This window comes from Eleutherodactylus coqui, chromosome 4 (assembly GCF_035609145.1).
Source record: "Eleutherodactylus coqui strain aEleCoq1 chromosome 4, aEleCoq1.hap1, whole genome shotgun sequence".
Classification (NCBI taxonomy): domain Eukaryota; kingdom Metazoa; phylum Chordata; class Amphibia; order Anura; family Eleutherodactylidae; genus Eleutherodactylus; species Eleutherodactylus coqui.
In genome coordinates this window covers 28,081,523-28,107,241 of record NC_089840.1, presented here as the reverse complement: position 1 = coordinate 28,107,241, position 25,719 = coordinate 28,081,523, and the positions used below count along the sequence as shown (strand labels likewise).

General features: G+C 42.7%; 1 protein-coding gene across 1 annotated transcript in view; it reads right to left on the bottom strand.

Moving 5' to 3' along the window:
- Positions 1-833: 833 nt before the first annotated feature.
- HTR1F (5-hydroxytryptamine receptor 1F) overlaps positions 834-25,719 on the bottom strand; it is a 223,240-nt gene continuing 198,354 nt past the window's right edge. The window contains exons 3-4 of the mRNA XM_066599147.1: positions 21,855-22,004; positions 834-2,783 (exon numbers count right to left, since the gene is read on the bottom strand). Coding sequence (XP_066455244.1) covers positions 1,653-2,750 — 1,098 coding nt within the window. The 5' untranslated portion in view covers positions 2,751-2,783; positions 21,855-22,004 and the 3' untranslated portion in view covers positions 834-1,652. The remainder of the gene's footprint in view (positions 2,784-21,854; positions 22,005-25,719) is intronic.

Here is a 25,719-nt window from a genome sequence, read left to right as displayed (position 1 = left end):
AGAGTGTCCAGAAAAAGGCCACTGCTGAAAGAAAAACATTAGAAAAAACATTTCCTGTTTACGAAACAGCAAGTGGACGACTCCCCAACACATGGAGGAAAGTTCTTTGCTTAGATAAGACTTTGGGTGCTTTCACACGGCAGTTTTTATGTTCAGTTCTTCGTGAGCTAAAACCAGAAGTGGAGAGAAAGTATAATGGAAAGATTTGCATGTCTTCCGTATTTTGGACCCGCTCCTGGTTTTGGATCACTAAAAAGTGACGGCATGCTGCGAATTGCCCTGATTCTCCGCGGTCAGTCTATCTATCAGATTAGGCTGACCGGTCGAGATTCGCCTGCGGCTCCTGCTCCCAGGCGGCGGCTCCCGCAGTGCTCGGTGACAGGGGGCCTTAAACTAAACTTTTGACCATAATGGGAATCGCTATTTGTGATGCAAACCCAACACTTCCTATGACCCCAAGAACAGTATTCCCACTGTGAATAGCACTATTGGCTGCATCACGGGGAAGGGGAGAGGACTGGCCAGTATAATGGAAGAGGGATGGAAATAAGTACAGGGTGATTCTGGAAAAAAATCTGTCCTATCTGACAGAGATGTGAAACTGGGATGGAGGTTCACTTTTAGACTGATGTTTCATAGGCTGCTCTAAGTAAAGCCTGCACCCAACCATTTGTGACAACTATATTAAAAGGCACAAGCCTCTTAAATATTGTTTTCAGGACTAAACTACTGATGACCTATCCTAAGGATAGGGGATCAATAGTTGATCGTGGGGGTCCGCTGATCAGCTGATTGAAGTGACAGCGGTGGGGATCCTGAGCAACGGACCCCTGCCAATCAACTATTGATGACCTATGCTGAGGATAGGTTATCAATACTGTAGTCACTGAAAACCCCTTTAATACATGTTTCATTTGGTGGCACCTCTGTGCGTCAGATGAAAGCCTACACCAGCTCCGAGATGTTGAAGATTTTTTCCTATAATCTATCCCAGTTCCTGGAGTAAACTATAGTAAACATTATTGGCCGTATGCATCCATGTCTCCTAATGCTAAGCACTCCCCAATTTGTGTGGTCTTGGAATTGTCTAATCAAAGCCCAGACCTGACTTCAATCGAGAATCTATAGCATGATGTGAAGACTGCTGGACACCAACACAACCATCCAATGGGAAGGAGTTCAAGCAGTTTTGCTCCGAAGAATAGGCAAAAACCCTATTGTGTAGATGTGTTGAGCTAATGGACAAACCCCAAGAGAGAAGGTGGCTCCACAAAGTATCGACTTTCAGGGAGTGGATAGATACATTAAAATTCTGCTTTTTGTCTTAATTCTTGTTTGGGTCATAGTAAAAGATATTTTGCACCTTCAAAGTGGTCGGCATGTTGTGGTACGAACCCCCCAAAACTCCATTTTAATTCCAGGTTGTAATGCAACAAAAACAGGAAACACCAAGTGGTGGTGTGAATACTTTTGCAAGGCACCATAAGTGAATGAACAGCAGCATAATAACAGGTAATGTAAAAGTATTTGATCACTATAGCATAAGAAAATCTAGTAGACCATCGTTGGGCTCAGTTTAATCGTTCTGTAGCGTAATATGGTTTTACAGAAAAGAAACACAACTTAAAGGAAACCTTTCAAGTAACGACTCTTCATAGATAATGTCTACATCGAATTAGTTTCTGAAACGCCTTCTTAAAGTCTTCATTGAAGATGGTATAGATCAGAGGGTTAATTAAGGAGTTGAGGTATCCAAGCCACGTGAGGAAATTGGACATATCGTCCGAGATATAACATGCATCACATATATTTACAATAACTTCCTTCACAAAGAACGGAAGCCAACAAATGACAAACGCGCCCAAGATTAAGCCCAAGGTGGTGGCAGCTTTGCGTTCCCTATTGCAGTATATTTTTTGCTTCCTCCGGATTTTTTTTTCGTGTCTCATTTCAGCTCTTGGGTTCCGAATGGTGATATGAATCTTCTCAAAGTCCGTCGAGTGGTCCGAGATAGACTTCTCCGCCATACAAAAAGTAGAACTTTTCCCGCAAGCGTCTAGAAGAACTTGCCCGTTTTGTTCTCTTTCGCAGCGGCTCACGTTCCTTTTGTGATATAGGGACTTAGCAGCTCTATAGATTTTGTAATAAAGGATAAGTATTAACGCCAACGGGATATAAAAGGCGCCAAACGTAGAATAAATAGTAAAAACAATGTGGTCGTGTTTGATGATGCACTCATCGTCACGAGTCTTGCTTTGGTGCCGCCAGAACAACGGCGGCATAGATATGAATATAGAAAGGATCCACACTACGGCAATCATGAAGGCAGCACGCTGGGGTGTTCGCTTTCTGGCGTACTCCACAGCATCGGTAATAGCTCTATAACGATCCAATGCAATAGCTGAGAGGTGCAGTATTGAACATGTGCAACAAGTGATGTCTACGCTTAACCAGATGTCACATACTGCTTGACCCATCACCCAAGTTTCCTTCACAATGTACATAATGCTGAAAGGCATCACCAAGACAGCGACCAGAAAATCCGTCACCGCCAGGGAACATATCAAATAGTTGGCGGGATGATGAAGCTTCCGGGTCACAATTATTGCAGCAATTACCAGAGAGTTTATTGCAGTCGTCATCAATGTCAGGGCGGACAGACTGAGGGAGATGAGAATCGTGCTCGCAATCCCTTTCGATAGTTGTTGCGTGCAATTATATTCCGTTGTGTTTCGAATATCCATATTCATCTAAACGTAAAGTTAACAGCGGGGAGTTGATAGCTGGAAAAGGTAAAAAGACACTTTTAATGATACATTTACACATTTACATGCGCCGTCATTATCTGAAGAGCATTACTCATCTGAAGGAGCGAGAACTAAGTTCTGCGGCTGTATGAATTCTATTATTATTACGCAATGCTCTTTATGTCGCTGTTGCACATTGGATAGGTACTTGCTGCTAGATGTGGCAAATGTATGAAAAGTCTTATCTCATGGCAGGTTTTACCTGGCATGCAACACCCCAGCTGTAGCTTAGTCCTGAAGTGAATGGCAGTGGGAAGACATGCATGCGCATCACTGCTCCGTTCACTTCAATGGCACCACTGAACATAGTCAACTTGGCTATCTCAGGAGGATCCACTGAAATGAATGAATAAATTGAATGAATTGAAAAATCTCCGCCCCCAGAAAGCGCTGATCTGATTGGCTGAGCACTAGAGATGAGCGAACCTATTCGGACATGCCCCTTTTTCGCCCGAGCGCCGCGATTTTTGAGTACTTCCATACTTGGGTGAAAAGATTCGGGGGCGCCGGGGGTGAGTGGGGTTTGCAGCGGGGAGTGGGGGGGAGAGGAAGAGAGAGAGCTCCCCCCTGTTCCCTGTTGCTACCCCCGACTCTGCCATGCCTCCCCCCGCCCCCCGGCGCCCCCCCGAATCTTTTCACCCAAGTACGGAAGTACTCGAAAATCGCGGTGCTCGATCAAGTAATTACTCGAAACGAGTACATTCGCTCATCTCTACTGAGCACTCATTGAATAACAGCTGAGCGCTGCCTGTGATTGGTTAAGTGCTCAGCCAATAAGACTAGATTTTTTAATCCCCTGCCTCCAGAACACAGAAGAAGACTACTGTGCTGGGGAGAAGAGCCAGACAGCTCTTCTAGGTGAGTATGATTTTTTTAAAAACTTTTTTTCACAGCTAGGGATGACTTTTAGGGAAGGGCTTATATTTCAACCCACTGCTTTCAGTGTTACGATCGTGTGGGCTAATAAACACAGGGCCCACACGGTCGAGACCAAGAACAGATACACACGGGTTTCAGACAACTGGCTCTGTGCTACAGGGAGGATGACATGACCCTACCTAAGCGGGGGCATCGCCCCAACAAAGGGCGGCCCAGCGGTCTTTGGATCTGAGCCCTAGCTGCTCCTAGGAGCCACGCCACCAGAACAGGACTCCTATACATGCCACATGACAGGGTCAACTGGACAGAGTAAGCTGACACACAGAGCCGGAATCACACCATACAGCAGCAAACACTAGTAGCAAATGATAAGCTATAAATACCAGGATTAGCTGACATTTTGATCAAAATATGGAAGCAAGCAGGCCACGTCACAGCTCCTGTCTATACCACTAGTCCCTACACTAACCACGAGTCCAGGGGCACCAGACACAGGTCACACAGCAAGCTGCAACACCAACTTTTCCTGCAGTCACCATACATAGAACATGTTCACACCACAAACAGAGACAGAATAAGCACAGAACAGGACTGCTCCCACCAGACTACAACAGGTAGTGCCTACATGGACTCCACCCAGAGCTCACGTGCACACAGATGAAAATCCACAGCAAGTCTATAAGTGTCCTCATACCAGGGGAATAGACAACCAAGCTGACATAGGGAACTGTGTCAGGGATGCACCAACTGACACACATATGAGACATAAGACGTCTGGAGGCCGCACCTGTCAGGGAAAGGAAAGAGGGGATCTGCATATCAACTTTAGGGAAGCAGAGCGTCACAACAGACCAACATGCAAACACAGCTCTGAGTGGGCACAAAACAGATACATCCAAATAATACAAAGACCAGCATCAACTACTGACAGGGGCTGGGTTTATATATGCTGCAGGCTAAAGGAGATTGGCTGCTAGAGAATACCACACCCAGCCAGCTCAATTAACCCTCACCTGTGGAGCTGTGCTGCTAGGAACCTTAATACTACAGATCCCAGCAGCACTCCCTGACAGACAGTTTACATATAGCGACAATAAATTTTACAGCTTATATTCATGTTGCAAACCTGTTTTCATATTTTCTTCTTACATAACAAACATAAACATGAAACTAGGAAGCAATAAGGATTAGGGTGGTGAGGAGAGGGAGGGGAAGGGGGAAAGCTACATTCCAGAGCCTACACATTCCAAGACCCAACAATTAGTCTTTCTTTACATACTTTTTTTATCAATAAATCAAAGATATAATTTCTTAACTATTATCCATTGTTAAACTAATGCTTTGCAAACACCATTTAGCCAAGGCTGCCAGGTTTCTTCATAGGTTTGCATTCTGTCCTGTCTTAAGGCAAATAGTTTAAGCTCAGAGGTCATATTCATTACATTTGGATTGAGGGTACATTAGGGGATTTCCACTCTCTTGCTATCAACAATTTAGCATTGGCAGAGATGTGTGCAATAATCTTCCTGCATTTTGAGGGAAATTCTTCTACACCCAGCAGCAAAATGGACATTTGTGGTTTTGGTTTAATTTTTAAACTCATGATTTGGGAGATTACCACGAATACTGATTTCCAAAAGGGGAGAAAAGAGGGGCACTCCCAGAATATATGAAGAAGGGAACCTATTTCCCAACAGCCCTGCCAGCATGTACTGGGGGTCCCCTGGAAGAGTCTAGCCAGTCTTATACCTTGTATCATCTTGTGGTACTTCCAGTGAGCTTGCAGAAACGGTACTTTATATGCCCATCTAAAAGCTTTAACCCATTGGGCTAAGTGGTGTGTGGTTTTCAAGTCTTTTTCTCAGCTAAGAAGGTGGGCTTTTTAAAAAAAAAAAAGTGATTCCCCCCTCCTCAGCTTCACCGTTAAAGATATTGTATACATTTTTCATACGTAGTGTTGGCATATCCGGGGTAAATAAGAAATTATACATGTAAACGGGTAGCGTTAGTGTAAGTTGTAATTGGAATGTCATAATACCTTTAATTTTCCAGTATTGGAATAATTCGTATCTAGTGAGACCATTTTCCTTACATAGCTTTTCAAATGGTTTTAGTTCTAAGTTATCCTGTATGTCTGAAATTAAATGTATTCCCTTCTGTCTCCAAGCTTTGATTGTTAAGTTAGGGATTAGAAGTTCTAGGGTCTCTATTGGGATAGGTACTTGACATCTGGGGGAGTGGGATTTGGAGATTTTTATTAGGTAGTTCCACGCCTCAATTGAGGCCTTAATAGTAGGGCAGTTTGATAGATGTCTGCTTGGATTGAGTGATGCCGCTAGTAGTATTGACCGGAGATCCCAGCCACCTCCTAAGTATTTTTCATTTGCTGGCCAATTTATGGCTTCTTTAGGGAAGCCCCAGGACCGGATTTGTTGTATTAGATTGGCTCTATAGTACGCCTTAGGTCGGCTTCACACGAGCGTGACGGGCTCCGCCGCGTAATATTCCATCACGGCGCCCCCCAGAGACCCCATACTTACCAGCGGAAGATAGCGTGAAGACGCTTCCCCGCCCACCGCCGTTGCGTCATGTGACACGCCCACCGCGTCACATGACGCGGCCAGCCGTGTCACGTGACGCGCCGGCCGCGTCATATGACGCGCGGCGGTAGGCGGGGAAGCGTTTTTTCACGCTATCTTCCGCTGGTTGCAGCGGGAGATAGCGTGAACGGACGGCTTCCATTGACTGCAATGGAAGCCGTCAGCGCGTACACCCGCAGCAAATAGAACATGCTGCGGGTGAGGACGGGAGATTTCACGGTGCGAAATTCCGCGGTGGAATTCCGCACCGTGAGCATTGTGCTATTAGGTTCAATAGAACCTAATAGCAGGGGGCAACGCAGCAGATTTTTGCCGCGGATTTACGCGGCGTAAATCCGTTCGTGGGAAGGAGGCCTTAAGGTTTTGGACACTCATCCCCCCTCTTCACTTTGATGTAAGAGAGAACAAAAAAAGGGGGGTGTTTTTGTTTCTGCGCTTCTTAATGGATGGGAGATGTGGTGAAGAGTATGTAGGAAAACACTTACTTCATAGGGAAATTCCCTCAAAGGAGACCCCCCTTTCCCATAAATAAGGCCTGGAATTCCTCTTTCAGGAAGATATTTGCAGTCACGGTCCTCCGAGCAAAGAACACTCTTTGTTCATTGATGCCAATGTGCACTTTGACCACTGGATCCTCACCTTTGTGCTCATGGTGGGTTCTTGTATTGGCGCTTTGCATTTACATCATGAATTCTAAACTCGACATACTGTGTATTCTGAGAATAATAGATCTGTTGCTCATAAGTCTCAAAATTGTGTTTCGGTTCTGTTGGAAAAAAATTGGGTATCAAGGGGTTTATCAAGAGCAGAGGTATCATGGAATGGAAAAGAACTTTAGGAGAACAAAATATCAGCCTCCTTCATCAAGGCACTTGTACGTCTCTTGTAGAAAGGACGTCTTTTTTGGAGGAAAACAGTCCGGCCGTTACAAGAATTAGGCCTTCTGTAGACTTTGAAACTAGGCGGAAGTTTCTCCTCTTACAGGCGAACAATGAACAAAGTGGTCAAAATACTTTCCATTTTAATCTAATGTTCAGCAGTTAGAGTTTATTGCCCATTCCGGTGACAAACGTGTTAAAGAGTTCGAGCTGGTCACTCGGATATTCCAATTTTTTAAAAGCTTCTCACCCTCTTCAGGTATTTGTATAATATGAATTTGTCTTTGGAAACAATCAATTTAGGCGGAAATCCCCATTTGTACGGGATCTTGTTTTCTCTCAGTGCTTTTTTCCTAATCGCATGCATCATAGCTTCCTTGTTGTGAAGAAAATGGATTTGCACTATCGAATCTCTGGGCAAGTGGTTTGGTACCGTTCTGGGTCGGGGTAGTCTGTGCGCTCTGTCTATTATTCTTTCCTCTAGTGTGGACTTTGGCAGTAGGTATTTCATTAATTGCTGGATATCTGCTATTAAGGCAGACTGAGGGACTGATTCTGCTATTCCTCGTATCTTTATATTGTTGCGCCTATTTCTATCTTCCATATCTGCCACTTTAGTTCTGAGAGCTTCCATCTCGTCCACCACATTGTAGTGCGCATCTATTAGCTCATTATGTGATGTCGTGACTTCCTCCATTTTACTCTCCAAATGGTCCACTCTGTTCCCTATTTCTGCCATGGAAGTGTTCATTGAGGCTGAGAAGGTTGATATATGCGTTTGAAGAGATCCCGTTAGAGCCAGGATCATTTCCTTAATAAATAGCTCTGATTCTGCTTGCTCTGAGCATCGTATATTCAGTAAAGGGTCTTCAGTATCCTCATTCAAAGCCTCTGTGTTGCTAATCCCAAGTTCTCTATCTGGGGAATGAGACCTTTGTGCGAGGCCTTTATGTTCCTCTGCTGATGTGGTATGCTGCAACTGTGTGGCGTGAGAATCAGTGCGGGGAGAGGGAGCAGGCGCCATCTTGGATGTCCCTGAATGTGACACCCTGCCTCTATGCGTTCGTGGACTCCCCGTTGCTGTCGGGTGAGTTAATTCACTGGGTTCTGGGAGTGAAGGGTCAGGAGAGGTCTCATACCCTGCACTTGTTTAGAAGTGTCCTCCCGAGCTGCCGTTCCGACTGGTCTCTACTCCTTGCGGTGCGCACTGGCTGCCCTCTCCTCCTTTTCTCCTCCACTGGCAAGTACCGTGAAGAAAGTTGTGAGCCGCTGGGGCCCGTTTTTGCCTTTTTTTCTGTAGCCATCATTCTGGGCAATCTTTTCTCCAGCTGCTTGGGTTGGTTCCTGTCCTCCTGGTGCTTTTAGTAGCTTTTATATGTCCCCCTCTCTTTCAGAGCTTAGAGACTTGCAACCACTCCAGTCTCCATCCAGGCCATGGCCTGAAACATAGGCCTTTTTGATAATTTTTTTATTCAAACTTTTTGGGAGCTGGGATACCGTAAAGGAAAAAAAAATAACGCAATTCTGACTTTCTGTCCATTTTTTTTAACACCCTTCACCGTGCAGGATAAATATTACAATATTTTAATATTCAGACTTCTACATTCATGTTGATACCAAATATATGGGATATTTTAATTGTTTCGTTTTTTTAGGGATAAAACAACAAATAGCGTTTTTTTTTTTAACTTTTGCTCATTTATTCTTTTACTGTTACAACTTTATTTTATTTTTTTTTATACTTTCATTTAGTTCCCGTAGAGGACTTGAACTTGTGATCATTTGATTGTTTGCACTATGTACTGCAATACTTCAGTATTGCAGTATATAGCGATTTTATAATGTTGTCTATCATATGCTTGATAGGTATCTATGCATTGCAGCCCTAAGACTCTTCAGGGGATGCCAATGGTGAGTGGAAAGGGGTCCCTCTTCTTGCTGTTTGGACTTTAGCTTTGACAGCTGCATTTAAACAGCTCCAATGATTAGAGCTGTTATTGTAACAGTTACCGGTGGCTGTCATGACCGCCTGATCTTGTGAAGTGCATAAACTTGGCCACATTCATAGATAGATGGACAGAGGGATAAGGATACATGACTGTAAAAATTAAAAACTATGCAAAAAACAAATTTACGCTAAAAAGATCATGTTTAACCTCTTACTTCACTCTTCAAAAGTGTCTAGAAAAGGGGGCGGGGTTTGAAAGGAGTTAGGTTTTTAGAGATATTTACGACATGCTACTTTTCCAATCTCAATCCCGTAGCTGGGTGATGTACAAAGTGACTGGATACATATTTAATAGGGTTGTCCGGTTACCAGAACCTTTCCACTATAGGTCTAGCTGTGTGTGCTAAAACAGAAAGACCAGTACTTACCTGTCCTCATCCCCCATGATCCAGTGCTGCAGCTCCACTGTCCTCATGGCGATCGTTGTCTAAAGTGACAGCAGTCAGGTGACAACTGGTGACATCATCTTCCCCAACAAACATCCGGACCACCATTGGGCTGCAGCAGCGGATGGTTATTTTAGCCCAGCAGGACTCATAGAGGAAATGTTGTCTGGTAAGCAGATAACCCCTTTAAAGATGCAACAAATTTATCAACATTGTGCGACATTTTATAAATCTGCTGCATCTTTAAGCTGGAGAAAAAAAAAAGAAAAGCTGTCAGAAAAGTGGCATCAAAAGTTCCCGTGATGATAAATTCGCCACCTTGTGCATGAATCACTTCTTTTCTTTAACCTTTGTGTCACAGACATGTCTGCCCTTCCCAATTCTCTTCTCGGGCACGTTTTACGTATTCATTTATTTTCCGCTCATGCTGCAGTTTTACATTTCTATTTCTCCCCTTATCGTACATCAGTCCACACAGATGCTCCGTTCTTCTAGCGCAGCTCTGCTGACATCCTGACAATGGCAATGCGTAATAATGATAAAGCACAAATCATTCCTCATATCCCCCGATCGTAACGCCTTATCGCCTGAGATATCACAAGGCACATTTATTTTCTTACACCGATCTAAGTAAGCTATGTGCTGGGCTGCCGTGATGGTTTGTCTATTTGGGGATGTACCTGTGACAGGTCTTTAATAGAGATGAGCGAGTATACTCGCTAAGGCACATTACTCGAGCGAGTAGTGCTCTTTTATTTATCTATCGACGTCGCTGTCTGAGGGCTTGTATTTTGTGGGACAAGTCGTATATTTTAATGACACAATGTAATGTACCATATAATATACTGAAAAACGTTAAAAAAATTCTAAGTGGAGTGAAACGGAAAAAAAAAATCTAAATTTCGACCTCTTTGGGTGGGTCTTGTTTCTACGGCGTAAACACTGCAACAAAAATCATTTTATTCTATTCCAATAGCAAATGTATACAGATTTTTTTTTTGGCCGTACTGCTTTTATCTTTTTCCAAAGATATTTAATTTTTTTTAAATTATTTTCTGTCGCCATTTTCTGACAGCCGTAACTTTTTTATTTTTCCGTCAACATAGCAGTACGAGGGCTTGTTTTTTGCAGGACATCCTGTAGTTTCTGTTGCTACCATTTTGGAGCATATATGACTTTTTAATCGCTTTTTAATTACAATTTCTCTTGTAGATGGGGTGACCAAAAAAACCCCCCCGCAATTCTGGCATTATTTTTTCTTTCTGGCAACGTTCGTCATGCGGGGTAAATAATACCGTTACATTGATAGATCGGACTTTTCTAGGTACCAAATATGTTTTTGGTTTTATTATTTAGATTCTTTGATTATAAATATGGCAAAAGTTTTTCTTTTTTTTTTTTTTTACTTTTATTAACTTTTTAAAGTTTATTTAAACTTTTTAACTATTTTTTAAAATAATTAATAAACACATTTTTACAGTTCTTTTTAGTTCCTAGAGGGGACAAGAACTTGCGATGCTTTGATCTCCACTGCAATGTGATGTAATGCCATAGCATTACATTACCGCCATCTGACAGGTAATCTATCAAGCCATGGTTTCTTCCAAGGCATGGCTTCATAGGTAATCTGCAAAGGCAGCCATGGGGCCTTTCATAGGGTCCCCCTGCCATGACAACTGGCGATCTTATCGAGCGGGCACTGTGGGACCCCTGAACATCCATGGGGGCATTTAAATGCAGCTGTCAGAATTAACTGCAGCATTTAAACGTTTAACAGCTGCGACGAGCGGCGCTGCTGATCGGAGCTGCTGCAGGCAGGTGTCAGCTGTAAATACATCCATGCATACCCTGAACTTACAGGACGTAAATGTACATCCTGTAGTGTTAAGGCCTTAATAGGCAGCCTGAAATACATCATAATGCAATAACATAGTAAATTATTACACATTGCCATGGTCAATGGAAAATAATCTTTTCCCAATTGTCACATCAAAAAGTAAAAAAAATAAATAAGGGGCCATCCTTTTTGGACAGGTGCAGTTATCGATTGTCCCTATACAGTAACTGCATACATGTGGCCAATGATGGTCTATGGGAACATCTGTTTATAGTTTGAAAAGTGCTCCCATCATGTACACTGAACATGAATCGCAAGTGTGATGTAAGCACATCCTAAGGGTTCATGCACATGGCAGAGGCCGTCCTGCTGGGCATAAAGATCTTATAGCTATCTAAATTGGAACAGGAAGGCTTGGTACAGTATGCTTCTGGTACAGAATACCTCCATACATATGTAAGGGACTCACCATAAAGTATTAATCTCGCCTTGCGGATGAATTGGGAAAGGTGCCAAAAATTGTTGCAAAATTGCTTTGTGCACCAAAATGTGTGCCAAATGGTGCAGTGGAACTGAGCACGCTCCATGGACACCATCTCACATAAAAAGCACAATTTCTTTCCGCGTAGGAGGCCGAGTTGGCACGGTATTGAGGAAGAAGTGGCTGCTCTCTGGTGCACAGGGACAGTAGAGAAAAAGGCCTCGGAAAGAATGGTGCAGAATTGAAGTAGCATAAGACCGTGCCTGAGCAGACTGGAGACAGTGGTTCTAGTGTTTGCAGAAAGACAGTATCAGTGGAGAAAGATGCAGAGAAGAGAGGAGTTCTACTAACCCCGGCCAATGTTGCAGCCTTACTTGGGTCGGTAGTAGCAGTAAGTCCAGCACATCAAAACCGTAAGTGAGGCCGGCCTCATAAAAGAACACTATATCTGCATACCACGAAAGGATTAAAACTAGTTAGCCAGTAGGCCTGCTGCAGGGAACAGAGACTGACCTGGCTGTTACCAAGTGACCATCGCCTGAACCCCTTCTGTTTGTTGAATGAGATATTTTGTGCAGCAAATAAAACTATGACTATGAGTCAGTACTGATATTAGTTGAGAGTTATTGATATTGTTCACAAAATATTACTGTTATGGATTTCTCACAAGGTAACATTATTGCTAAGTTTTAGATAGCAGTAGATAGAACCTAGGTATTCAAAGGCAAAAGTTTAATTGCTTAGCCCCTTCCTGCCCATATGCTCTGTGTGAGAAGGTGTTCCCGCGAATAGGCATATAGTTACAGTCTATGGGCGGAGTGGGCTCAGAAGTTAATCTCATGCTATCCACAGCCTCCATCTGCAATAGCAAGGATTGTTAACTCCTTACATGCCACAATCAATGTTGATTGCAGGATTTAAAAGGTTCGCAGAGGGAGGGCGCTCCCTCTGTGATGTCATAGACCCTCCGCCATGTAACTTAAATATGAATAATGATTATAAATGAACTGCGAACTTGGACTACTAGCAGTCGCCTAATGATCCTAACAAGGAAAGAAGCTCTACACCTTTCTCCCTAATGACTTTGTTCACGCGGCATATTGCACTTCTTGTTTCTGCATATTGGATTTATATGATATGATGATATAACCCCAAGGTCCGCGGATGAATCCTTCACAAGCTATTAATCAGTTTTCATTACAGCTCACTTGGTTTCTTCAAGCTCATAATTACGCGGCAATAGCTAATGAAGCAGTGATTAGAAACGGAAAAGTGACCCTGCTGAGCAGCGGACTGTGCTGGTGGATACTGGCGTGTTATACTACTCTAATAGATATGCGCTATACTCGTACTTCGTGACAGTGCAGGCAAAGATGCGGTAAGATCAACTAATGTTCCTCATTATCTAGGAATGACTGAAGCCCCTGTAGATCAAAAGTTCCCTAGAAGGACCCAAGAGAAAAGGACCTGAGCCCAACTTCTTAAAGCAGCGTACATATATTTTATTATTTTTTGAAAAGACTACTTATAGGGGTTTCAATAAAAAAATATTTTTCCATATTGCCTATTCGAACATATGCTGAATGCCTACTTTATTAGAGCCCCCCATCTAGTAGTATGTTGGAGCTCCTTTGGCCTGCAGTAATTCGGTGTGGTGTCCATCCACAGGTATCAGAGGACCCAGGGTGGGCCAAGAAAACCTTCCCCACACCATTACTGCGCCTCCATCAGACTTACAAGAAAGGTCATTGATTCATGTTGCCTGCGCCAAATTCTGGCCTCCCATCAGCACGGTGCAACAGAACTGGATCCAACTGACCAGGGGATGTTTTTCTACTGCTCAGTGATCCAATATTTGCTCTCTTCGTCCCCCTGGAGTCTCACCTTTCTGTTTCTCTTAGACACAATGGCGCTGGATCTGGTTGACAGCTATTAACTCATCTATGCTAAGAATTGATGACTTGTGCATTCAGAGACTTTATTTGGAGCTCCAGTGTTGTACTTGGCCACAGGTTGCTTCACTGTGCACAGCCTGTTTCTTGGAATGATTCCTGACATCCTCTTCTGACCCCTTTCATCAACAAGTTGTTTCCATCCCCCTTTGTCCTCAATCACACCATTCTCTGTATACGTACTATCCACACCACTACCTGAGGAAACCTCACGAGGTTGAAAGTGAAATCCTGGTCTGCTAGATAGTGCAGCACCTTTTCATCAGAACTATTCTTGACATCCTCCTACGACCCCTTTCGGTGACAAGTTATTTCCATCTACAGGATGCACTTTCACTGGACGTTTTTCCTCAAGCAATGTATTCTCTGTATACTCTCCACACTGTTGCATGAGAATGACCAACAACGTTGGCAATAAAATCCTGGCCCCAGCTAGTCTAGCAACTATGACCGGACCTCGTTGGAAATCGCTCAGATCGCTGGATTTTCCCATCTCATGTGGATTCACACTGAAAATGATTCATAGAAACTTGTCAGGTGATCTTATGCCCCACTCCGGGGTCATGGGGAGATTTTCCATACAGGGAAGCGCCAATCATGAAAGAGCCGGGGTCTCTAATAAAAGTACCATTCTGTATATAATGTAACTACAGCTGTCAGAAAACGTTTGTACATATTTTGATGTATCTTATAACCTAATGTAATAGATACAGTATTACAACACCTGAATGGAAAACATAATACAATAAACGGTAAAAGTTATTTGAAGCCCTCATCCTAAAGGAATTATTCCCCTCTTAGCTATCCCTCTGTATACAATCCCTCTATTCCATTTCTTTACATACCGTCAATCTGTATAATTACTTTCTATATACTGAACCTCTATATACCATATATCTGTCTACTAACACTTTATACACTGTCTCTCTATATACTGTCTACATACTGTCTCGCTACATACCACCTCTCTATATGCTGTCCATCTATTCTATCTCTATATACACGTACTGTCCCTCTATTCACTCTCTCCTCTATATACTATCTCTATATACTGTCCCTCTATACTTTATCTCTTCTATACATTATCTCTTTATATACTCTCCTCCTATTGTACCTGTCTACACACTACTGGTCAAAAGTTTTAGAACACCTTAATTTTTCCCACTTTGTATCAATACTTATAGAGTTTAATGTCTCAAATGAACGTTTAAATGAAAGCAGAGAACAAATTAAGAAGTTAAGAGGAATACAATTAATAGATTAACTTTGTTTCACCAAATTAAGTCTAGATTTTTGATTCTTCCCAGTCTCCCCTCTAGCTGATATAACAGCTTTACATAATCAAGGAATTCTTTCTACAGCTGCATTCAGATATTATTCAGAAATGTCTTCCCAACATTGTTGCAGAAGTTCCCACAAATGTGCTGCCCTTGCAGGTTGCTTTGCTTTCACCCTTCTGTCCAGTTCATCCCAAACAAGTTCAATGGGGTTTAGGTCTGGAGATTCTGTAGGCCATTGTATGCTCTGGATCCTACCAGCTTCTTCTTGTCTTCTTAAGTAGCTTTGACTTAACCTAGAAGTATGTTTTTGATCATTGTCTTGCTCTATTATGAACCCCTGACTAGCTAGATGGTATTGCATGGCGGATCAAAATGATATGGTAGCCCTTTTTAATCATTGTGCCAGTCACTCTGCAATTTGTCAACTTTGGACTCAGCAAAAAAGCCCCAGACCATCACGCTTCCTTCTGCATGTTTGACAGTTGGTGTTACATACTTTCATTTAGTCAGTGGTTTACACAAACCCTGTGTGATATATCGAAAATGTCAACTTTTGATTCATCAGTCCATAAGACCTTCTTCCATTCTTCAGTAGTCCACTGAAGGTGCTGTTGTGCAGCGACCGAGAAGTGGGCCACGGCCTAGGAGACAGCAGGTTAGAGTTTGGGCCTTGTCATGGTGGCTCTATCATCTCCTACCCAGAGGGTAACCGGTGACTCATTCAAGGGCCGGTTAATAAACGGGAACCCACTTAGTGATTGCCTGGGTCCTTTTAGTCACACATGACGCCACTGTTTCTTCTGCAGCGGGGAATTCCTAGATGGCAGAGTAAACCCTCTCTCGCGCAGCTTCCGTGGGAGAGTTCCTGGTTGTCGGAGTAAATCCACACACACGGGTACTTTTTAAGACACGGCCTCCCTGAAACGGACGGGTGACCAATTGTTTTACTCAACTTTAGCAGCAAATACAGTTCAGCAGTTTCCTAGACAGGCGGTGTGACAGGGAGAATTCACAGGACGTCAGGAGAAACCACAGTCACAGTTATCTGTAGGTCCTGGCCCGGTACCACACTCTCTTCTCTCTTCTAATCTCTACTAGTCCACATTCATGGTCAGGTTCACACTGGCAAACTCTTGGGGGGTAGTAGTCTCCGACAGTCATTAGGCTATTCTCTCTGCCGCTTCCATTCCGAACCACACAGGTTGAAGGTACCTGTGTGGAACTCCTGAATACCTCTCTGCTTCAGGCCCAGAATAGAATGGTTCCAACCCAGAAAGTTCTCAGAACTCAGAACAGAACCACCTTGCACACGCCTTGCAAACAGTTATATCTCACAAGGTCACATGACAAACAAATGGATACATTTTCCAGACAGTCAGCTCACATACCAGGCAGTTAACTCTTCATTGCTGCAGCTAGGCAATACACATCATTCTTGCAACACAGAAGACACTGACAAGACAAATGCATGCATACACTTATGGAGGCGCCCCGTTGCCACTACACTTGGCCCTCACAAGTCTTATTTTTAATTTTGCAATCTTAGCAGTGTCTTTCTTACTGATACTCTGTCAAATCCACAGATAGAAGTCTTGTCTTCACAGTTGAAATGGAAATTTGTTTATTTTTTTCTGCATGAGGGCTTAAACAGATGGGCAAGACTTATCTTCCCGCTTTATTTTTCAAACTCCCATGCTATAGCAGGGAGTTTGAATAGTCAGACAAAAAACAATACTCGGTTCATGCACTGATATGCTCCGTAGCAGTGAGCATATTAGCACATGTGTTTTTGCCGTAAGTCTGTGCTTAAAGATTTTGGGCTGTGAGGTGCCGATCACGCAAACTGTTGAATTTCAAAAACTTGTCATGTGATTTTGTAGTGTCTTTTGATCTGCCAGACCTCTTCCTGTCAGAGTTTCCTCCAGTTTCCAAGTGCCTTTTGCTGCTATGGGTGTACTGACTGCCACGTTGGCTTTTTCGGCAATTTCTCTGTAGGACAGACCTACACTTTTGCTAGTTATAACTGTCTGTCTTCTTTGATTAATTGCCTTTTTCTTGCTATTATGATAGCAATGTGCTCAGTCCCGAAGAGCAAAACTACCAAAATCCTACCCTAGAGGGTGCAATGCAGTCAGTTCTATCACTGGTTATAAAGAATCAGAGGGTTTGAAAGTAACCTACAAAAGTTGAGACACCTATAGGAATAGTTTGCATCCAATTGCATACCATGATTTACTTTCTGTGCTGCAGAGCAGCTGTTCGTGATGTCTTCCCTGAAAAAAACCCTTGGTTAAAATCAGGAATTCAGACTATTGTTACATTTCAGGTTAAAATTTCATAACATCTTTATGCATTTATGTTTTTAAGCATTTCACATTATTTGCTGGACTTGAACTGTATTAACATCAAAAATAACTAGAAAAATTGAAGTGTTTTAAAACTTTTGAGCGGTAATGTATACTGTCCCTCTACATACTATTTCTCTTTATACAAGCCATCTTCCCAATTTGAAGCACCCATAACTAACGTTTTATGAGCTTGAGATACATAAATTTGATATCAATGGAAACAGAAACTCAAAATGTTTTGCTGCACAACATCAAAATTGTTTCCAACATCTAAGGTCACAACCTGCACGGATTATCCAACCGTTTGGTAGTCACCCATTGAACTCACTTTTAACTTCATTGTGAAAATGGGGGGCGCCCCGTCCTGTTGGAAGATGAAATTGAGATTTCCTGTTGCAGCTGCGAGAGAAGCCATATCTGAAGCGTCCAGGTGCAAAACACCCGTGATTGTTTTCTCATAGATAAAGAGGGGGTCGTACACTTTTCTGCTGGTTATGGCGCAAAACACATTCACCTTGGGGGAGTCGCTCATATGCTCCATGTAGGTTTTCCCTCCTCCAGAGCGGGGAAATTGTACGTTGGCAAAGGCGAATGTGGGCAGAGTTTCACGGCCCGATATCGCAGGTCTTCGGTAAAAATGAATTTGACACCTCTGCTCTACATGATACTCATCTGGTAGAAAGTTTCCTCTCTCCTCTGTGGATTTCTCGGTGAATACGCAGCAAAATATGCAAAAAATCCACGTCAAAATCAACATGCGGATTTGCTGCAGATTTCACCTTTCATTTTAAGGGGTAAGATTTGCTATGAGAATTTGTAGCATAGATTGACATGTTGTGGATTCAAAATCTCCACTGCAGATCAGTTTACACTGTGGATTTTTCCCATGGTGTGTGCCTTAGATTTCTTGATCTTATCCACTTGGCCTGTACTGTAATACGCAGCATAATTACTGCATGCAAACCTACAGCGTTTACGCCCCATGTGGACATTGCAGGCTTTGATTCTGTGAACATGGTCTGAGGGACCTCACTCAAGTGCTGAGGTCTGTGATTGGCTGCAGCAGCCTGTGCCGATCCCCTATGCAGGCCGCTGCAGCCTGTAAACAATACATCTTGCGGGAAGCCAGGAGAGGTGAGCAGTAGCTCATCTGTTATTTTCTATGATGGGGAACCTGTTTTTTTAAAAAAAAACAAAAAAAACCAACACTATAGTTAGACATTCCCTTTAATCACTAAGAATGAAGTGAAGAAAAATTTTGGATGACGTTGTGTTAGCCTTTCCAATAAATTTTGTACATCATACAGCGGTTTATTAATAAATTGGACTAATAGTAAACCGAGGGGCTTAATTGTTTTGTTTAAGTATGCCATTTCTCTTTATGGTTGTATGTCACCGCTGTCAAAACTCAGATGAAAGAAAATGTAAGTAAATCCCCTGTAAATAAAGATCATTATGATAGATAGATAGATAGATAGATAGATATGAGATAGATAGATACATAGATAGATAGATAGATAGATAGATATGAGATAGATAGATACATAGATAGATAGATAGATAGGAGATAGATAGATATGAGAAAGAAAGATAAAAATGAGATAGAAAGATAGATATAGATAGATAGATATAGATAGATAGATATGAGATAGATAGATATGAGATAGATAGATAGATAGATAGATATGAGATAGATAGATAGAGAGATATGAGATAGATAGATATGAGATAGATAGATAGGAGATAGATAGATATGAGATAGATAGATAGATATGAGATAGATATGAGATAGATAGATATGACATAGATAAATAGATATGATATAGATAGATAGATATGAGATAGATAGATAGATAGATAGATATGAGAAAGAAAGATAAAAATGAGATAGAAAGATAGATATAGATAGATAGATAACATGATACTGGTAGATTATCACCCATCTTTGTGTGTCAATCTGTCAGCTTTCTGGTCTGGTAAAGGTTGAGCGGATTTAGGGAGATGTTAAAGTGTATTCATTCAACTACCTTTCACCCCTGCACCTTTGACACAATTTGCTCTTTTTGGGACCAACAAGGAAGACCTTTGTTGTAGTGATAACCATATAAACCGGGAGATTCCATTGTTTCCCTACACCTTCAATACACATCCACCAGACTTGCTGACTGTGATTTCTCTCCACAGAGATGGGACAAAAAAAAATGATATTGATCATTCAACAGCTTCTCTATTCGAGTGTCTCCTAGAGAAATATGGCCGGAATATTAAGTTGGGTTTCCATCCAGATGATCTGCACATCTACTTACCCAGCCTTCAGTAATGTTATAAGGAGGACGGTGACGGTGGAGGTGCGACCCAGATGTACACTGAGACACACACAGAATGTCTGACAGGCTACAGCCTCCACATTTAAAGGGGTTGTCCCGCGAAAGCAAGTGGGGTTCAGCACTTCTGTATGGCCATATTAATGCACTTTGTAATACACATCGTGCATTAAATATGAGCCAAACAGAAGTTATTCACTTACCTGTTCCGTTGCTAGCGTCCTCGTTTCCATGGAGCCGTCTAATTTCAGCGTCTAATCTCCCGATTAGACGCGCTTGCGCAGTCCGGTCTTCTCCCTTCCGAATGGGGCCGCTTGTGCTGGAGAGCTGCTCCTCGTAGCTCCGCCCCGTCACGTGTGCCGATTCCAGCCAATCAGGAATCATTTTCTTGAAGGGCTAAAGCCAGATCTGATAACTTTTTGGAGTCTAAAGTTAACAAAGAAAGCTCCTTCTAGACAAAGAAAAATTGTAATTTTGAAATTATGGCTGATCTGTACATCGCAGCCTGTTGACAAGGATAGTTTGTAAAATGTTGCATCACTGCGAATAAGATGCAGAGATTCCCATCCTTGTGCAACACCCGGAGACTCCAGACCACATATCTTGTGAAATATATATGTCAACATAATGATTTGGGGTCTGAAAATGCATGTAAAATTGTGAGAGGAAATGTTGTCGCTATGTTTTCGTGTTGGGTCACACCCACACGAAGTTATAAAGAAAATATGTATGCCAGGGATTATGTGCTCCAAGGTAAACCAGACCTCCATGGGGGCTGGAAGGAGCTAAATGGGAATTATCACACTGAGAGTTTAAGAATCACACACGGACATATGCTCATGATCAGCGCCCTGGAGTGCACCCTGCGTGCGGACTGGACGGATTCTCCTTTTCTGTGTGGCTCCACACTTAAGAATGGTAACCCTCTTATTTTAGTCCCTGTTATTTTATTGTCTGTGAATATCATATGTAAGTCTCTTGCCAAATATCTTGTAACATCATTGTTGTATTATTCTGTAAATAAGCACTGCTATTTTTGAGAATTAAACTTTAAATGAATTTGTGAACCTGGGCCGTGTTAGCACAAAACCATATTGTCCGAAAATTGTATTAATAATTCATCAATCGGGTTTCAGTTTACCAATAACGAAACGGGGTGGCAGTGTTTTGTATAAGTATTGTTAGAGCTCTGGAGTGCGTTAGAATGGATCAGGTGGAGGATTTGAGGTTTCGCTTCATACGCGTGCAGGATCCTGGGAAAGCTGGGTACAAGTCAGCCTGTATTCTAACGACTTCAAGTTTTCAATACTGCAGAGTGATTGAGGACAGAGGTGGGATCGATATATATTGTCCCTTCTACTCTCTCCTCCTGTCCAGTATGGGACAAATTGGTATGCAGTGCAGGGCCAGGCGGATTGCTGTAGACTTGTGGCCGTAGGTGATGGTCACTTGTCTGGGTGATGGTAGAGTCCTGCAAAGTTGGGTACCAGTCACTCCACAATCTAAGCCTTGCCCTCGCCTGTACGTGACAGGCATCTTCCCCTTATTGTCAAACTACTCACTTTTCCATGTGCTCCTCGCTTTAGGACTATGTGAAACAACTTCTTAGACTGCTATTTCCTATTATTTTATCCCTTCTAGTTTTTATACTGTGTTGTATGTATTTTTATGCTCTGTACCCTTCTATAAATATCTCATTTTGTATCTTTTTTATCATATAAGGTAACCTTTATTAGAAAACAGCTTTAAACTTTATTTAGTTGTCCTTGAACACTTTAAGTGATGCATAACCCCAAAGTGTGTTAATTGTATGTCGGCTGGTGGAAACAAGGGTGGCTGACCTACCTGTCATCTAAACAGTTAGGTGCTACGATCAGAGCAAACTCTGATCGCGGCCGTTACCAGCAGCTGTCAGAAATGGCAGATATCCGCTGAGTGCTGAGCAAGCTTGGCTTCTGAGTCCGCTCCATACACACTTCAGGACTGCAGGAAATGTATATGTATTCGGCGGTCCGGAAGTGGTTAATGATGATGATGATAATAATAATAACAACAATGATGATGATTAGCGTACCTTCATTTTGGGACCCTCACAGGGCTCAGACATTGAGAACAATTGTTCTTTGTTCTTCGAACATTTTTCTTTTTGGTCTTTTTCGCTTTGTACATTTCAAAAGAATTCTATTATCTGCTGATATCCAGCGCTGAATCTATTTATATGCATCTAGGAAGAAACAAGAAAGCATTAAATAATGGGAGGAAATGTTCATTGCCTACTAGCAAAGATTACAGTATTCATAAATATGCACGGAGCTAAATACTGAAATGAGACCGAATAGACAACAGGAAAATATTAAAAATACACTGAATGGCCACTTTATTAGAGCCCCGGTCCGTCTACAATTAGAGTTTCCCTTTATAGAAATTCTCCCCATAACCCCGAAGTGCGGCATAAAGTGACAAGTTTTCCGTGGATCAGTTTCAGTATGAATCCACATTGGATGGGAAAATCCAGCGATCTGAGTGACTTCTAACGAGGTCTGGTCATCGGCGCTAGACTAGCCGGGGCCAGGTAGTCCCCGCTTGTCTTCTGCATACAGCTGCTACCCGCTGGGAGCGCCCAGCTGTCATACAGCCAAGCCCTCCCAGCGGAGGATGCAGAAGACAAGCGGGGTGTTCCCGCTTGTCTTCTGCATCCAGGTGTTTTCTGCAGGGAGCGCCCGGCTGTTATACAGCTGAGTGCTCCGTGCCGGGTATGGAGAACAGAGCTGGACCACTCTGTTCTTCATACCCAGCCCGTTATCAGGGAGAGGGATACAGCTGAAACAATAGTATCAGCTGTATCCCGCTGTGAATCTATGATAAGGCTCATCGTTGTCATTCAGCATGCTGAAAGACGACGATGAGCGACAGGAGAACGAAAACTGCACAATGTCAGTGCAGTTACACACAGCGATTATCGCTCAAAAGACGGCCATTGAGCAAATTTTGAGTGATAATCGTTGTGCCTAAATGGGCCTTTAGAAAAACATCTAGCGAAAGGGGGTTCTGTTGATGGAAATAACTTTTTACAGAAAGGGGTTAGAGGAGGATGTCAAGAATTGTTCTGATGAAAAGGCGCTACACAGTCAAGCAACTTGGGGCTCCAACTAATGTGTCCGAAAAGACAACTCATCGTTCCTTAGCATGGATAGTGTATAACAGCAGATGACTAGTTCCATCGCCATTGTGTCTAAGAGAAAGAGAAGGATGAGACTCCAGTGGGCAAAACAGCATGAATATTGTATCACTGAGCAGTGGAAAAACATGCCCTGGTCAGATGAATCCAGATTTCTGTTTCTCCGTGCTGACGGGAGCCAGAATTTGGCACAAGCTGCATGAACCGATGACCCCTTCCTGTCAGCTGGTCAGAGCACGTCAGCACCTCCATTTCATTTGCAGGAACTACAAGACGCTTCCTGTCCACAGGGGCCGATATTCCTGCAGAACGATTTCAACTCCTAGTGGAATCTACCACATGATGAACTGCTGTGGTTCTCAAGACCCAGGAAAACCAATACGCTATTGGATGGGGGTCCCCAATAAAGTGGCTACTCAGTTTATAGGGGGAGATGTATCAAAACCAATGCAAGAAAAAAAGTGTAACAGTCATCCAAAGCAACTATTTAGCTTCTTCTTCCAATCTTTTGAAAAAGACCCTGAAAAGTAAGAGCTGAAATGTGATTTTTCCATGAAGCAGTTTTAATAATTCTCTCCCTTATTGTCTTATGCGGCCATTACACAGGTAGATAAATGTACTCATAAAGCAAAACACATTAGCAGAAGATGCTATTAAATGGAATGTAACATCATCCCTTGACGTCAGGATAAATGGATTAGATTAAGATTCCAGGATATTGTTTATCACTCTGCATCCGGAAGTGTTCATGTAATCAAAAGTCAGGAAAAGATTTCACTAGTTTAGTTTATTCAGTGAATTTCCGCAGACAGGTTGATTTTTCGATGTAAGTCTATTTATACTAAAAATCCAAAGTCAATCTATCTCCTATTACCTGAAGGCACCTCCTCTGGTTAAAGTGGAGCAGTCACCTACGCACAAATGATTCATCCAATTTCAGAGGGAACAGTATGGTGCCCATAGAATAGTCCCATAAGTTGGTCAAATAACACTTCCGTATAGTCGCCCAAATAACAATGCTATATAATGCTGCCAACACCATACACTGCAAAAATAATCTACTATTAAGTGTCTAACTAGTAATTCCCACTGTATAGATACCACTATACAATGTATGCGGTAATATAATTAGCATATGGTGACCACATAACTACATGCATAAAGCCATCTAAAAACAGTACAATACGAAGAAGCAAAGCGTCCCGACATACACAAACTGATCACCAGTAGTCAAAGGGTTAAAGGGGTTGTCCCGCGAAAGCAAGTGGGGGTATACACTTCTGTATGGCCAAATTAATGCACTTTGTAATGTACATTGTGCATTAATTATGAGCCATACAGAAGTTATTCACTTACCTGTTCCGTTGCTAGCGTCCCCGTTTCCATGGTGCCGTCTAATTTCAGCGTCTAATCTCCCGATTAGACGCGCTTGCGCAGTCCGGTCTTCTCCCTTCTGAATGGGGCCGCTCGTGCCGGAGAGCTGCTCCTCGTAGCTCCGCCCCGTCACGTGTGCCGATTCCAGCCAATCAGGAGGCTGGAATCGGCAATGGAACGCACAGAGCCCACGGTGCACCATGGGAGAAGACCTGCGGTCCACCGTGGGTGAAGATCCCGGCGGCCATCTTCGCAAGGTAAGTAAGAAGTCACCGGAGCGCGGGGATTCGGGTAAGTAATATCCGTTTTTTTTTTTTAAACCCCTGCATCGGGTTTGTCTCACGCCGAACGGGGGGGCTATTGAAAAAAAAAAAAACCCGTTTCGGCGCGGGACAACCCCTTTAACACTCTATCAAAGGCTATATAGTAACATAGTATGTTAGGCCGAATGAAGACAATGTCCATCTAGTCCAGCCTGTTTATCCTCCTGTTTTGTTGATCCAGAGGAAGGCAAAAAACCCCAAGAGGCAGAAGCCAATTAGCCCATTTGGGGGAAAAATTCCTTCCCGACTCCCTAATGGCAATCAGACTGTTCCCTGGATCAACCTCTAATAGTTCCTACCTGCCTGTATACCCGGATTAACAATTAACCTAAGATTTATATCCTGTAATATCCTTCCCATCTAGAAAGACATCAAGTCTCCTTTTAAACTCCACTATGGATTTTGCCATCACCACGTCCTCAGGCAGAGAGTTCCACAGTCTCACTGCTCTTACAGTAAAGAACCCTTTTCTGTGTTAGTGATGAAACCTGCTCTCTTCTAGACGTAGCGGATGCCCTCTTGTTACCGTCGCAGTCCTGGGTATAAACAGATCCTGGGAGAGATCCTTGTATTGTCCCCTAATGTATTTATACATGGTTATTTGGTCGCCCCTTAGCCGTCTTTTTTCTAGAGTAAATAATCCAAATTTTGATGCCTCTCTGGGTATTCCAGTCCCTTCATTCCATGTATTTGTTTAGTTGCTCGTCTTTGAACCCCCTCCAGTACTGTAACATCTTTCCTGAGCACCGGTGACCAGAACTGTACGCAGTATTCCATGTGGGGCCTATAGAACATACAAGGACTGAACTTATATTTTTTACTCAGTTCATATTTCTATGTTGGAAACTCCAAGTAAGAGATTATGACTATCATGTTTCAGTGCATATTTTTATCAATCTATAGATATCAAGCTCGAGAATCAGGTAGACAAGCTTGAACAGTGGACTGCGACTAGAGAATAGAGCGGTATTTAACACAGATAAATGCAAAGTTTTACATCTGTGCAAGAAAAAGAAAGGACCACATACAAAATGGAAGGAATTGGGCATGAAAAAGCTGTGGGT